At 32.3% G+C, this 15,758-nt stretch overlaps 2 protein-coding genes across 2 annotated transcripts; one reads left to right on the top strand and one right to left on the bottom strand.

The window, feature by feature from the left end:
* The first annotated feature begins 945 nt into the window (after positions 1-945).
* Positions 946-5,261, top strand: LOC134253755 (uncharacterized). Its single transcript, XM_062736335.1, has 10 exons — positions 946-1,107; positions 1,290-1,347; positions 1,429-1,536; positions 1,841-1,934; positions 2,141-2,272; positions 2,447-2,549; positions 4,433-4,473; positions 4,576-4,627; positions 4,719-4,795; positions 5,041-5,261. The coding sequence occupies exons 1-10, from the start codon at positions 983-985 to the stop codon at positions 5,067-5,069; spliced, it is 819 nt and encodes a 272-aa protein (XP_062592319.1). The 5' UTR covers positions 946-982; the 3' UTR covers positions 5,070-5,261.
* Positions 5,262-7,232: 1,971 nt separating this feature from the next.
* On the bottom strand, positions 7,233-14,010 carry LOC134253810 (acetylcholine receptor subunit alpha-like). Its single transcript, XM_062736404.1, has 2 exons — positions 13,705-14,010; positions 7,233-8,263 (listed from the first exon to the last, which is right to left on the bottom strand). The coding sequence occupies exons 1-2, from the start codon at positions 14,008-14,010 to the stop codon at positions 7,343-7,345; spliced, it is 1,227 nt and encodes a 408-aa protein (XP_062592388.1). The 3' UTR covers positions 7,233-7,342.
* Positions 14,011-15,758: the final 1,748 nt, after the last annotated feature.

Below are 15,758 nucleotides of genomic sequence, written 5' to 3'. Positions count from 1 at the left end.
TAATCTATGTACGATACTTTACCAAACTAACTTGGGTTGTTCATTTTATGTTCCTGTGCTTTTACTTCTTTCGAAACTTTAAATTAATTTCCAAAAAAGCCCGATTTATGAAAGTGTTTGTTCACATTAAAAAACAAGATTAAATGATAAACAATTTATTTATTTCATTATCTTTATAACATTTTTTATAAAATATATTTCAATATCTCATAAGTGCATCATTTGAAAATACATGTTTATGCCGTCATGTATACATGGTCGAGCGTGCTTGTGCTTTAGTCCCACACATTTTTTGTTTGTTTATTTGTTTCATATCTCGTCAACAATTTTTTTTAAAAATATTAATCATTTTTCGTTATTTTCCCCTTTTTCATTATTATCAAAATGTTCATGTGGGGAATCTACTACAGTATGAATCTGATCTTCTTCAGTTTTCTGATTTTTGTATATGTCTGTTAATAAGAATATTAACAATTAATGGACAACTTGAAATAAAAACTAGCGTTCGTTTTCATCATTCACACGACATTAATTTTATTTGTGATTAAGATATTTTTAAAAATCATAATTAAATAAAATCACTAAAAGTAGTCTTGTTTTTGTATTTTTCTTTCTGTTGCGTTTCTCCAGTGTAGCATTACGTATATATTTATATCTATATATATCTATATCTATATATAATACCTTCGGAAATACCTGACCCAAAAAAGGTATGTTTATAAAATTTAAAACAATATCTTAATTTATATAATATTAAGTATCTTTACACTTCAAATAAGATAAATATTAAGATGAATAAAATATGTTGGTAAAATCAATTTAAATCTTAAAGCTACCTGTATGTATATTATTTTTATTTTTAATTTATTTTCAAATATTTTAAAACGAAAGTAGAATTCAGTTCAGGTATAAATATAAATACATGCCATTCTTATCACGCAATATTTATTTCACTAAATATTTTTCAGCAACATAAAAGAAGATGAACGACAATCTCTGCATTGGAGAGAATTTATCGTGGTTAAAAACTACAGTAGCACCTTTGTTGTGCATATTGTTTACTTTTAAAGGCATTTTGGCGACACACAACAATGGATTTAAATTGTTGTAAGTGATAAATATCTAAATACGCAGTTTGAGCATGTCTGAAACAAAAGAAAGGAAAAAAAAATTAAATTTGAATGTTATAACACTCCAATTCATCCATGGGTACTTTCAGTGAACAATTAATTTTAATTTACTAAACAGCTGGAACAAACATTGCTTTAAATATGCACTTTTTTCTGTAGGTCTCTACTTTCTTCTGGAAGTCTAACCAAGATAGTATGTTCCGCCATAGTCCTCAAGGTATTTGATTTGAAATGAATCACGTTCGATATTTTATTGGGAATTGTTACTTTGTAACATTAAGTTTTTTGCTTGTTACAGGTTTTGTTTGATATGGTTTGTTTGATCCTTAATGTCAGTTTCGTCCGACGGAAGGTCTTCAAACCTTACAAAACTAAGAAACTTACTCTCATCGTCACAGTTTTCATGGTAGGTTATCATTTGTGTTGTCCAACTATTATTGTACAATATTCAGCTTCAGCACCAACCAGTAGATCATCTTCCTAGAATAGGGACTATTCTTAGAATATGGAGTAACAATTAAGGCGTCACAGCATACCGGTAATATAAAACAAAAATTAAAGCTGTCGATCATGAATGCTTGCTATCCTCACATCTTCAGTTAACTTAGCATTTCTTACGAACATCATTTCTTAAGAACAAAATATCAAACATGTTGAGTTTACTCGAGCTGTAGTTAAGATTAAAGATTTCATGAATTACTTTTTTCCAGACTTTCTCCACTGCTGATTGTCCAGAGGGTTTATTTCGTCATGATGGACAGAATGGGACCATTGTTTGCTGTAAAGGTGTAACATGTTCTCCAGGTACCTGTACACAAAAATTAAATAAATTAAGAAAAAAACCCAGACAATCAATTTCAAGATAAATCCAACATGGTTGAAATTTAGTTTTTGTCGTACATTTGTAGAGCCTTAATTGGTAGACAAATAACAAATATGAAAAAAATGAATGAGAAATGAATGCAAATTAGAATAGTATTCTTATGTTTTTCTTTTTTTTTTTACCGTAGGATCATACGTTCGAACTTGTTCAGTGAACAAAACAGAGGATACTTGTCTGCCATGTCCATCTAAAAGTTACCTATTGGATTCTACAAATTCTGGCTTCCCAGTCCCTTGTTTTGAAGTTAATTGTCCTCCAGGTATTATTTTTAAAGATGTCCATCACTTATTTTTTTTCTTCACTTTTTGAATTTACTATAAAGAAAAATCTTCATATTAAAAAATCAGTAGTTATTACATTTAATGATTAATATCTTTTTTGATTATCCTTATAATATTAAACATTTTATACAAAGCTTTGAAAATTAATATAGAAGCAGCGTTTTCCACAACATTCCCGAAGACCGGTTGCAGACTAAGATGTAGATGTGATTCTTCCAGAGGATTTATCGGACATGACCCGTGCAATTGCAAACGGTACAATAACTTTTCATGATGATTATTCATTAACCTTTTCTTAGCAGAAAAGATAATAACAACCAAACATTCAGTTTTACTAGGATAGATTTTTAACGGGAAAAAATAATTTCGTACTATTTCTTAAATTTGCAGCGTGGTTCAAGTGAATGAAGCCAAACAGAGAGAACAATCAGGTATGACTTTCTATTTTAATAATGGGGTTTATCCAATATGGATAAACCTGGTTATTTCGTGTAGCTTAATGTTTTACATGCAAAGATAGATAACTCTTAGTTTCTTAACATTGAACGTCATAAATCATCGGGCTCGGTGCTTAAAAAATTCTTGATATTTCTTGTATGCGCATGTCTTCTAGAATATTCCTTTTGAATCTGTAAATTGAACGAAGCAGACGCAAAGATTTTTTAATCAAAACTTTTAATGACTGTAAAATCAACATTTTAAATTAAAATTGTCTATGCTTTAGTAATAATTCTAAAAACTGTGTTATTGCCTTAAAAAATTGAATGATTATTTAACAGATTTAATTAGTGAAATATGATCTTTGGGTTGTCTTTTTAACAGAATTAGAAGAAAAAATGCATGATGGAAGTAAATTTTCGATACGATATGTTTGTATATTGATACGTGTAAAGGTGATAAAACCCTACATCAGCAGCCTGCAAATCTTACATAAGACCATTGTTGTAAATTTACCTTCATATATATTTTTATATTATGACACAACTTTGCAATTCAAATAACATTTACTTAATTCCCACAAACTTTTATTACATATATGGTCACATATTTTGCCTCAAAATAATTGATAAATTGCCTTGCAAATTTAGTTGAAATAGGATTAATAGTGCATGTGCTTTTGTGGTACATTTGGGTCAAATCCCATTTATCCACATATTAGACAAAGGACAACTATTAAAAACAATTTTAAAATTTGAATAATGATATCAATTGTGTAATTTTGTTTTGTGAACATTTCTGCATGCTTGTCATGAGTAGTGTGCGAGTCATATCATTTTCAATGCAATTTGCATTAATTTTCAAATTTCAATCTGAAGGCGCAATTTGTGCCTTTCACTTACCAATTTGGTTATTTGGTGCGATTTGTACTTTTGTGCACGATTTGTGCTTTTAACAAAACAGAGGATGGGTCATGCGACTATGTCCCTTGTCCCATTTCAAACTTATATTTTTTGTACCTAATTTGTGCAAATTTGTGCTGTTGTTACTTTCCAGCCTCTTGTTTTGGCGGAGCTAATTTGTCCTCCCATTTGGTAATTTTTTAGCTCTCCGGGGGGTACTGTTTTTTCACTTGTATTTAAGATATTTCTATCATTATTTTTTACCTTGCTGCCATATAATCTTTCAATTAAAATTATTAAATGGCCATGACAAGCAGAAAACAAATAAAGTCTTCTTTTTATGAAAGAATTCGTAAACCTTTTACTGGGGTTAATCAACTGTCTTTATTGCATTTTATCCATAAATATCTCTTTTTCGATTATTTTTACATACAAAGATGACAGTTGCTTCATTGAAGTCATAAATATGTCCTTAAAAAATTCTTGATATTTCTTGTATGCGGTTGCTAGAATATTCCTTTTGAATCTGTAAATTGAACGATGTGATTTTTTAAAACCCACCCTTCCCCTTAGATATTTTATCCCCCATGCACCTCTGCCATTCTTCTAATGCATTTTCATTAAACTGTTTTTTTTTCCGTACGATACTTTTCATAGTCAACTTAGGAAAAAAATGTATATAACAACCAAATATTCAGTTTTACTACGAAATATTTTAAAAATAAAAAGCTTCTTCAAAAGTTCTACAAATCATGTAGTGGTAAAAAACTCATTTCGTACAATTTCTTAAATTTGCAGCGTGGTTCAAGTAAATGAAACCAAACAGAGAAAGCAACCAGGTATGACTTTCCGTTTTAATAACTGAAGTTGATTAAAATATCTTAAATTGAAATATAAAATTAACTAAAACCATGTCATCATTCAATAGCTTATATTTATAGAGGAAGACCATCAAAGATTTTCTTGTGCTTTTAACACCATCCAAAAACCCATGTAAGTTGTTTCAGATATACTTTAATATGAAACTGGTTTTGTGAGTTTGTATGTTTTTGTTGATGCATTGTACTTTTTCTTCCTAAAATAGAGTACTTGTTACAATTACCACCGGATTGATTATACTGGTTTGGTGTCTATACTTGCTGCATGACAGATTATATCACGGTACTGAACATTATATTAATAATACATACATGTGAATTTTTTTCAGAATATACTGCATATGTAATTTTCATCGTGCAATGTTTTCTTGCTTTGACAATCTTAATATCATAAAGTTTAAATAAAAAATATTCACTAATGAGTACTACAGTAATTACTTGTAAACTGATTCGGCTGGGTGTGCTCACTAAATTAAAAATCAACAATTCGAACAGAGAAGTAGATACTATTTATTATGTTTCTTTTAGGTCACAGAATGCATGAGCAGAATGTATAATGACGAATGTAAGGACGCGGATCTGATATTTACACGAAGATCTCTTTGCGATTTTTTAAATGAAATAAATTATTTTCAGTGTCCACATCTGATTCTGGCATATGTTAGCATTTTTATTTTTATAGGAGAATCTCTTTGTAAAGGAAATGAAATTGTATGTTTTTTGATTAATATAAATTATTAACGCATGATTATATGGTTTCGTTTTTTATCATATAAAATCAATTCAATTTAATTAAAATGACCTATGGGAGAGAACAATTTTCCGGAAGCAGTTTAAAAATAGGTAAGATTTTGACAAATAAGTTGATATCACAAAAAACAAAAAAATCAATCTCGTTCAAAGGCAGCATATCGCAAATTATGTATTTTATGCTGCAAATGCAGCGATTGCTATTTATCATTGAGTCGATTGTTGACTGATGCTGTATACGCAGAGCTAACACGGACCTTTAAAATCATTGGAGGTGGGATTAGTTGCCATGGAGGCATAATCGTTTACTGTTGACAGGTAACAGATTCCGTTTGGTCCGCGTTATGATCGGGCCCTTAATGGAAAGATCTGTAGACAATTCAATGTGAAAAAAAAATTCGTAAAAGTATTTATTTATTGTAAACAAGGTTAATTTTAGTAAATCGATGTCAAATTCTTTGTGACCTAAAGGTCTTCCTTCGTACAAATATTAATATCTCGTAAAGTGTCATTTGTCATTTGGTCTTGTTTTGGCTGACTTGATTTGAAACTGAATTCGACTGTGGAATGCTCCATCTACATAATCAATCCATAGGGTTCATAGCGGATCTTTTGGTCTACAGATGATGCTTACCCATCCTAGTCACCTGTTCCCACATATGAAACATCCGTGTTAATGCCCTGTTCACAGATTTGTATTATTTAAAGATTTTTTTAGATCGATCATTAATATGCAAATCTTCTAATGTTGTCTACGGAATAGAATGTAATCTATGTGGGATCATCTATGCTGGTGAAACCATGGATTCAGTTGAGATAAAATTATTATGGTTTTCAAATAAGCAATGAGGCTCACAACTTCTTTTTACTCACTTTAATTTAACTTGTCATTCTATCTTATCAATGAAAACAAATTCCACATCACTGAATATACCTTTTCGTAGAGAACAAGAAGAATATGGAATTAGAAAATTATATAGGTACGGCTTTTCTATATGAATACAATGGCAATGTTGATAGTGTTGGGAATTTTTTCAGTCTACAGTATCGGTCCTGAATAAACATAATGTTTCCTTTGACTCACTACAATCTTATAATTATAAGATTTTTTATTTGCACCAAACTTTACGCTATCAATTTGACAGATTCAAAAATTCTATTTGAAAAAGTCAAATAAAGTCCATATATGGATTCTTCTACACCAGAATACTGGCTCGAATCTGTGATTATTGATATTGCAAATCATAGACTCAGTCTTGTATTCCACCATGTTTCAACTTAAATTAAGTCCAAACCTTATATTTCTTTTGAATATATACCTCAACATTTGCTTCTAAATTCTACAGGGCCTAGAAATCGTTCATCTAAAACATAATTCTCCAACGTTTTCATGTTCTTCACCCTAAATCTATATAGTCATGTTGGACACGTCGTGACTGGTAATATAAATGTAGATGATAATAAAGACTTTCAATCACTTATTTTTAAAAGGGCTAAAATAAAGAGGAACCCTTATCATTCAACTGCTGTCATAATATCAAAAATATGAATTCTGTGAAAAATTAAGTCAAGGGATTATTTTAAAAATGTAAGATTAAGTTAACATCAAACAGCATTTTATCATGTTAACGTAAGCAAAGTATTGTGAGATGTGTACATTTAATTAATGACTAAATAAATATTCTCCTGGAAATAAAAAAAATTCAAACAACACGGACAGCAAATATTCACACTTCAATATATGAAAAAAAATTATTATTTCTAACAGCAAGAGAAATTAGATACTAAGTAAAGTATCGAAAGAATGAAAGGCAAACATAAACCTGAAGTGAACTTTATATATATTTCTTTATCATTTCTAAAAGCAAACAGAAAAATATCTAAAAGCAAATATAAAACAAAATATATATTATTTTTCATCAAAATACATCAAAATACATTGTAGTTTAATGAAAAGGAGATAACGAAACTTAAATAATATTTAGAATGTAACATATACTAATATGTATTATTGTTTTCACTGAAAATTAAATTCCATTTGAGATCCAATGGTTTTTCTTCAAACAGAATAATATCAGCATTAATATGCTATTAAAAGAAATAAAATGAACGTTAAAATAACATACACAATCAGGAAGAAGTGGAAAGCAAAGAAATCTAAAGCAGCTGTAACATCCTTCCATTCAACTTTTTTCTCTGGCCATTTTTTGCAACTTGTTTCTAGGTTATTACTTGCTTGGTCATCTAAAGTCGTCAGAGATCCAACGGCGTTTTTGGATAATGGAAAAGATTTTGAGCACGTCATGCATTTTTTGAACTTCACCAATATTACAAATGCTGTGGATATTGGAACAGCTGCATCCCTGTGGTGCAGACGAATTTGCAAGGCCGTGATTACCAAAATCAATACGCCCATCGACATCTGAAGTAAAATATAAAAACTTAAAACAGAGGTACTGTCTGAACTAACGGGTAGTTGGGTATTGATGATGGTGAGGAAAACGGCAAACGAGAGAAAGACAGTCATCGCATAGGACATCTTTTCCCCGCTGTCAACGGGTAAAACGAAAACAAGAATTGTGAGAAATCCGAGAAACAAGATAGGAACTATAATATTGAGTACATAGTATAGAGGCTTCCTCTCCATATGGAGATAAAATGTGACCTTAGATCCCTCCGTGTCTTCACCTACTTTAGCTTCTGTATGTGTTATTTTCCAAACGCCACTTTCCTTGTAACCGTAAAGATCGACTCCTTCAGAAGATATGCGAATATCTACAGTATGAACGGTCGAACTCCAAATACGGAATTCAATCCCGCAGACTTCCTTATCGTACGGAAAGTAAGTTGTATCGATGGCGCAGTGACTTTCAAATACTTCGAAAGGCTGCCATAATACATATCCTGAGCTCAAAATGTCTACAAAATAAAAGCTTCCTCCAAACTCTTCAAACTTTTTAAATCCATTACCGAGTACCAGATCTGGTATCCAAATGGTACTCTATAAAATGAAGATACAGATGATGACATTTATTACTATTGGTTTAAACAATTGTTATTCAGAATATTGAATAGCTTGGATAACAGGTATATTTATAATGCCCATAAATATCCTCTCAACACAAAAAATTACATGTATTATTGATACTTATGATAAGCTATATGTCCTAGCAAAAAAGATAAAATTGTTTCATTCCTAATAACTGAGGTCAAGATCAAGTAAATGAAAGATGCCTACATGAAACAACCTTGAGACAACGAACAGTATTCAAGATCAAAATTCCATGAAACAATACGAAACAGGAGAAGAGCAAACACGGACCTCCGAAACATTGGAGGTGGGATCAGGTGCAATGGAGGTGTAAGCATCCCCTGCCGACTGGTCACACCCGCTGTGTGCTACTTGTCATGATCGGGAAATAACGAAAATATCCGTCGTCAATTCAGTGTATAGATAATGGACTAACAATTAGTATAAAAAATGTCAGTTAGCATTTGACTCAGTGTTAAATAGTATTTACTGACAAGGTCATTGTATCGACCATAGAACTTACGAAATGATGACTTTAAACGAGACTGCTTATATTTTTGTTTCATCAACTTGTTTGTCAATAATTTACCTCGTTTTAGATATGGCCTCAGTCACCGTCCGAATACTGCAGGTGTCCGGCCGGTGTAACGACGAAAAGTGACCCCCGTAGAATATTGACCAGGGGGTCACACTTCGTCGTGTGACCCTGGGTCAATTTTCTACGGCAAGTAGGGTCATTTTTCGACTGTAGAAAAACATTCCAGACCAGTAATTCTACGACTCCACACACGTTGAAAAATGACCCCCATAGAAATTTGACCCCCTACTTTTTTATACAATGAAACCTTGTATATGTGTCTCCTGATATTTTTCATACTTTCAAATGCAAGTAAGGGAAATTTTTTTATGTACTTTAATCCTTTCCAACATATATTCAATTGCATATCTTTAAAGTAGCATCACAATCAATTTATCTGGTATGGATATATTTTTGGCTTGCAGAATCCCAATGAATATTTATTCATTCAGGAGCATAAATTTATGATTATATTTTAAGGTGTTTTTTATCACTCAAAGGTTTTATTCCGAAATGGCATGATATGTTTCTGATAACTATAAACTTTGAAAATTTTTACAAATCCAAAAACATAGCACAGAAGCAAGAAAAGCAACGTTATTTAACTATATAAATCCAATTACCTTAGCTCTTACCTTAAAACATATACATCTGTATGCATTATTTTGCTTTAAAATATACACTTTTTAACTACCTTCCATATAGTACTATACTTTTTCCTTTATATACAGGAAATACCATACACATAGAGAACGTTCTTATAATGATATTAAAAATTTCCTCCAAAACTGGCACAAAAAATACATCTGAGTGAATAATAGTTCGACCTTCAGTGATATCTAAAAATTAAAAAAAGAACTTAAAAATCCCTTTTGAACACTTTTTTTTAGCCCACAGACACCTGACCAATAGTTGCTGTTACAACCCCTTTCTTCTGAAATTTTATAGACACTACCTTTGCAAATTATTAAGGAAGTCTTAGTCATGCCATTACTTCCACAGTCCTAGCACATACCGTCCAAACGTTAATGCAAAAGTAAAAGTGTGGATTGTAGATTTTTTTCCAGAATATATTAAATATATCAGATCCATGTTAAAGCCGCGTATTAAAAGATTGAGGGGCAATATGAAAACTACCTATCCTTCTGTGTTAAATAATCAAGAAGTGAAATAAAGATTAGATAGATTACATGATCAGTACGTACTGGTCCCTGCCGCCAAACCAGGTGACAACATTGTCTTCGTTTGTGAGGCTCATTAAATTGTATTTTAGAAGAATTTGTACTTAATTTACAAGTAGTAATTCTACTTATACTCATACTTCCCTTCCTAAGGAAGAAATTCTTCAAAATTATATGTCAGTTTTAAATATTTTTAATATTCTACAGAGCCAAAATGAATTTGAATTATCCTATATATATATATATATTGGATTCCAAACAAAGACACATTGCGGGTTCCAGTAAATGTTCAACCAAACCTCTTTCGTTACTCCTCAGTAAAATATTGACAGTAGTGAAGGAAAAACTTCAAGAGTACTGCGCAACAATATATTCAAAAAGTGGTGTGAACCAGGAATTTTGATATCATTGACAGCTGCTTTTTTTTTTTTTAATAAAAATGGAACTCTTAAATTTTCTTACCTGGTCATTGGTCATTTCCAAATTATTTAGTTAAACTCCATTCTTGTTACACACACAAGTACTCCGCAGTTGACATGAAAGAGATGCTTGAGTTACTGATTGACAATATCTATGTGGTTTTTGAAGACAAGGTAGTCCAACAATCTATTGGAATTCCCATGGGTAGCAATTGTGTTCTGTTATTAGCAGATCTCTTTTTATATTCATATGAAGCTGAATTTGTGCAATTCTAATGCGTGAAAAGAAGAAAACACTTGCTGTGGCCTTCAACGCAACATTTAGATATATCTACGAGGTATTGTCAATTAGCAATGGTAATTTCATTCCTACGTCGATACGATATATCCTGGTGAGCTTGAGATGAAAGATACCACAGAGTCTGACACATCTGTTTCATTTTTGGATATTTTACTTGAAAAAGACATTAATGGTAATTAACAACCAAGCTATATGATAAATGTGATAACTTTAACTTTTCTATCGTCAAATTCCCTTGCTTATGCAGCGATATACCTTCATCACATGCATACGGAGTGTATATATATCTCAGTTGATTCGATATGCCATAGCATCCTCTACGTATGAACAATTTCTAAAACGAGGTAAATTATTGACAAACAAGTTGATGAAACAAGAATACCAGCAGTCTCGTATAAAGTAATCATTTCGTAAGTTCTATGGTCAATACAATGACCTTGTCAGCAAATACAATTTATCATTGGGTCAAACGCTGACTGACGTTTTTCATAATAATTGTTAGTTCATTATTCATACACTGAATTGACGGCGGATTTTTCCGTTATTCCCTGATCATGACAAAGAGTACACGGCGGGTGTGACCGGTCAGCAGGGGATGATCACTCCTCCATCGCACCTGATCCCACCTCTGATGTTTCGGAGGTCCGTGTTTGCTCTGCTCCTATTTTGTATTGTTTTATGGACTTTGATATTGAATACTGTTCGTATCTCCATAATCTTCTTGTGTAAAAGTGTGTCAAACGCCAAGGTCAATGTCAAAAGGTCAAACATGATTGTACATAGAAAAGGTCTTGTCACAAAAATACACCTGTGAAATATGAAAGCCATAGTCCTACCCAGTCTAAAGTTATGGGCAAGGTTCAAGTTTTTGCAGACAAATATACAAAGAGACAGACGTACAGGTAAAAAACCTATATACCCCCGAAACTTCGTTTACGGGGGCATAAGTATAACATGTAAAGCAACAACTTTTTCATCATTCAAAATTTGTTTTTTTTTCTATTGGTAGAAAACATGATAGAACGGACAAAACGATAATGTATGCGCCCATTTTGGAAAGACGAGCACGTCTTTTTTTTAAGTTAATCATCCAAAACCACAGTTTTTACCACAACTCCCATTTTGTTAAGGTTTAGTTGACACTAGCAAACGACAAAAACATTTTATAGGCTTTGAGCTAATAACTTTTTGTTTCCCTTGTATTATACATGTAGGTCAGAGGCAATTTAATTTCGTACTTATTTTTACAAATTAAATCATCCCTATTTTTTCCAAGAGAATTTTGAAACTTCATTCAAAGAAAATCAAATATTCGAATTTTCTAAAGCTGGAACCCTTTTTCGTGCCAGTTTTAAAAGAAGGGATAAAAAACGTTAAGCTTTTGAAAAATTATGTATCCAAGATAAAATCAAAGAGATTTATAATTGATTGATAACGGAAACTTTTTTCTGACACCAGCTAGAAATGACCTATACTACCCATAGTCCTCTGCGTCTTCGCACACAGAGATTTGAGATTTGGTTTGGTACAAACGAACTGGAAATTTAGAAAGAACCTTTTTAAGATTAAAATGGCAGCTGTGGAAACTTACTGTATAATAAACGTATTCTATGAAATCTCGTATCTTTGCTCTTATAGCCTTTTGTTAGAACATTTTGATAACGTTTTCCTTTAGTGGGGATAAAACAGTATGTATCATTAAAGTAAGGTATTTTATAGCTTTGATTTCCTTATTTTAGCTTAAAAGCTTTCAGAAATTAACACTTTGCAAAAGGCAGCTTGATATTACCCGTATGCATTCGCCAAACAAGAATATTCCTTCTAAAACGAATTGTTTTTGCATCAAAAAATGACAAGGGGTCATTATTCTACGGGGTCAATTTTCTACATTGCACACGGAGAAAAATGACCCCAAGGCCATGATTTCTACAGAAAAGTGGGTCATTTTTATACGTAGAATATTTACCAGAGAGTCAAATTTCTACGTAGAAAAATGACCCCCGGTCAATATTCTACGGGGGTCACTTTTCGTCGTTACACCGGCAACCAGGCCATTTTATCAAAAAAAAAACACATCGGTTTCTCATCGTATACCCCATCGCTGGATAATGTGACTGATACTTTACAGTGGTCTTCAAATCGACATTTAGATATATCGACGGCGTATTGTCAATTAACAATGGTTATTTCTATTCTTACGTCGATAAAATACTGGAGTTTATCCCAGTGAACTTGAAATAATAGATACTACAGAGTCTAACACATCTGTTTCATGTTTAGATACTTTACTTTAAAAAGACGTTAATAGTAAATTAACAAAAAAGCTTTATGACAAACGAGCTGATTTTAACTTTTCAATCGTCAACTTTTTTTAGTTATGCAGCAATATACCTTAAGTTCGTTAAAGAAAATATATCATCATGCAACATTCAATGTCACATTCATTCAAATCCTAACTATATAATAAAACAATTGTGGACTCGCAGCTTTCCCATGGTCAATATTTATATTTTCCCTGTGAATAAGAAACCATATTCACAATCAAAAGAGTCCATGAATGTATAATATTCATTTTCATTCATACAATTGTACATTAAATTCGATATTTATGTCACAAGGTATGGGGCATTAAACAACATACAATCAATCAATCAATAGAGTTTGACACATGTGTTTCAGAGTTGGATTTGGATCTTATGTTGGATGACATTATTCATACAATTTATAACTGTTTTTAAATGCTAAATTACTATAAGATTTCTCCTTTGTACCCGATTATGACAAGGTCCTCGCGGATGGTGAACAATCGATGATTACTCCCTTATTGTACCTGATGCCGTCTTCGGCGTCTTAACATGTTTGTTATGCTCAGATAAGAAATGATATTGTTTAGTTGGACTTTTTTAACGATAGATTTATAAAGTGATACAAACCTGGGGTAAAAAAATTCTTTCAATTCCGCCGTTAGTTTCAGGGTCCCATGTAAGCATCGCGTCCTCCCACAGTACTGATAAATATCCCGAGGTTTCAAGCTTCTCGTTCACTTCATCAACTCTGATGATACTTCTAAGATTAAAGCTGACATCCAAAACCACCGGGAACGATTGGTCTGCAATTGGTCGAACTTTTCTGTCATAACCTGATAAAAGATTGCGGAAAAGACTTTGGACTTGTTCAGGAGTTTGACCAAAGGCCAGTCCAAGAACCGCGATGCTGAGGCAAATAACAGTTACAATCATTCTCTTCTAAATTGGTAAAAAAATTCTTTTAAATATGTAGAATGATAAAAGACGAAGCAATGTTCAGCAACTGGACAAATTCGTGGGAGTACTTTTCAAATGGATACATGGAATTTTAGCCTTTTGTTAATGAAGAATAAGAATATATAAATCCGAAGACGTATTTACTTTTGATTGATCTCTCTGAAAGATAAAAGGCATGGAATGAAGTAGACAGTTTAATTACAAGTAGCCTGGCCAAGACATCCTGTCCGGTGTTTCAGGTGAACCCAATAAAAGGACAATTAACACTTGTCACCGATTTCTCCAATAGGGTGGTATTTTGCAACTGTTGGCAGCATCTTTGAGGAACGGATCCTACAGTTAGCAGGTTTGAATGAGAATTAAAACTTGTTTATAATTCTACACCAATACATGTAACTTTCAACTTTATAAAGAAACTTTTCTTCCTTTTGTTACGTTTACTTGATGAACTGACATTACATATTTGGGTACTAATATTTTTGGTGGTGGTGATTGGTACTCAAACATGAAAATGTAGTTTCTAGGAAACGGAAATAATACTACCAACCTAGACGGCTAAAACCTTCTAAACTTGGCAGTGCCATATGGATTTACACAAAATTTGAAATTTTAGAGGTTTTTTCCATCGTTTTTGTGCAGCAATTTGCCCTGCGAAAAACGAGTAAGTCTAATGTGATTGTTTACTTCTGAAACTTACTCTAGAGAAATTTTGGAAATTTTAAGCACTAGATAAGTACTTAATATTTTCAGGACAACAGAAAATCAGATTATCATGTTTAAAGAGATTTCATTGTTGTTATCCAGGGTTCCATAATACATTTTCCAGAGATAGTTTTGGAACTGGCTGTTTTTATAACACTTATCGTTTACATGGAACCAAAACAACAAAAGTCTTAAGAAATAGTCCTTAGTGATCGTGTTAAAAAAAACTAGGCTAGTTTTAGTGCCCTTTTAATAATCCAGTCAGAATTAGATACATAGCCACAAAAAGGCAAATATAGTACACTGTACCAAACTTCTAAGTGTTCACTTAACATTTTTCAAGTTTTAAAGAACAAATGCATAAAATAAATAATTTCTTTAATTCATGATTAATGATGCATCTTTCAGTTCGATGTTGCGTAAATTTCATGAGAGTATCTTGTCAGAATTTTAAGCAAAGTGTGAAGGAAATGATGTACCCTCATAATGAAAATTCACACAAAATAATCTCTATGGAGTAAGACAACCACTCGCTCTAATTACTGCAAGACATCCTTTACTGTAGGATACCATGTACCCCTGACTAGGAGATTGACCCATCTGCTGCCACATCTACTATATAGATTTTTCCAAACCGTTTATATTGTGTGGAGGGGGTTTGACATTCCTTATAAAAATCCCAAATGTGTTCAATGGGATTCAGATCAGTGCATCACCAAACAGAGGCCTTTTTTGTCAATCTCCTTGGGCGTTTAGCACGTAAGTGCACCGCTTTAGGGATGATTCAGCCTGCTTGAGCCGATATTAGATAGTCACGAGCACCGATTTCTTATCATTTCATACGATTGAAATTGTTTGTTTTTATGATTCTAAGACTTTTTCAGGACAGTTTAACACCCTTTTAATCTGGTGTGACGCGAAATTTTGGCCTCGGACGAAGATCAAGGTCACTTCCGGTTTGGTTAAATTTTGTCCAAAGCTTTCAAATTGTGATAAATTGGCGAAGAAAAATGACGCACCGC

Source organism: Saccostrea cucullata, unplaced genomic scaffold (genome assembly GCF_032062105.1).
Source record: "Saccostrea cucullata isolate Sc308-1 unplaced genomic scaffold, CSIRO_AGI_Scuc_v1 ctg112, whole genome shotgun sequence".
In the NCBI taxonomy this organism is placed as follows: Eukaryota; Metazoa; Mollusca; class Bivalvia; order Ostreida; family Ostreidae; genus Saccostrea; species Saccostrea cuccullata.
Note: the sequence above shows the minus strand (reverse complement) of the source record. Positions and strands in the feature narration are given on the sequence as shown.

Bases quoted from the DNA above. Each gene is read 5' to 3' on its own strand.
- LOC134253810 (XM_062736404.1), bottom strand. From the start codon at position 14,010: ATGATTGTAACTGTTATTTGCCTCAGCATCGCGGTTCTTGGACTGGCC. The intron at 8,264-13,704 runs GTTTGTATCACT...TTCATTTTATAG, and splicing joins AAAGAATTTTTTTACCCCAG to AGTACCATTTGGATACCAGA.
- LOC134253755 (XM_062736335.1), top strand. From the start codon at position 983: ATGAACGACAATCTCTGCATTGGAGAGAATTTATCGTGGTTAAAAACT. The intron at 4,628-4,718 runs GTAAGTTGTTTC...TTCCTAAAATAG, and splicing joins AACACCATCCAAAAACCCAT to AGTACTTGTTACAATTACCA. The intron at 4,796-5,040 runs GTACTGAACATT...TGTTTCTTTTAG, and splicing joins GCATGACAGATTATATCACG to GTCACAGAATGCATGAGCAG.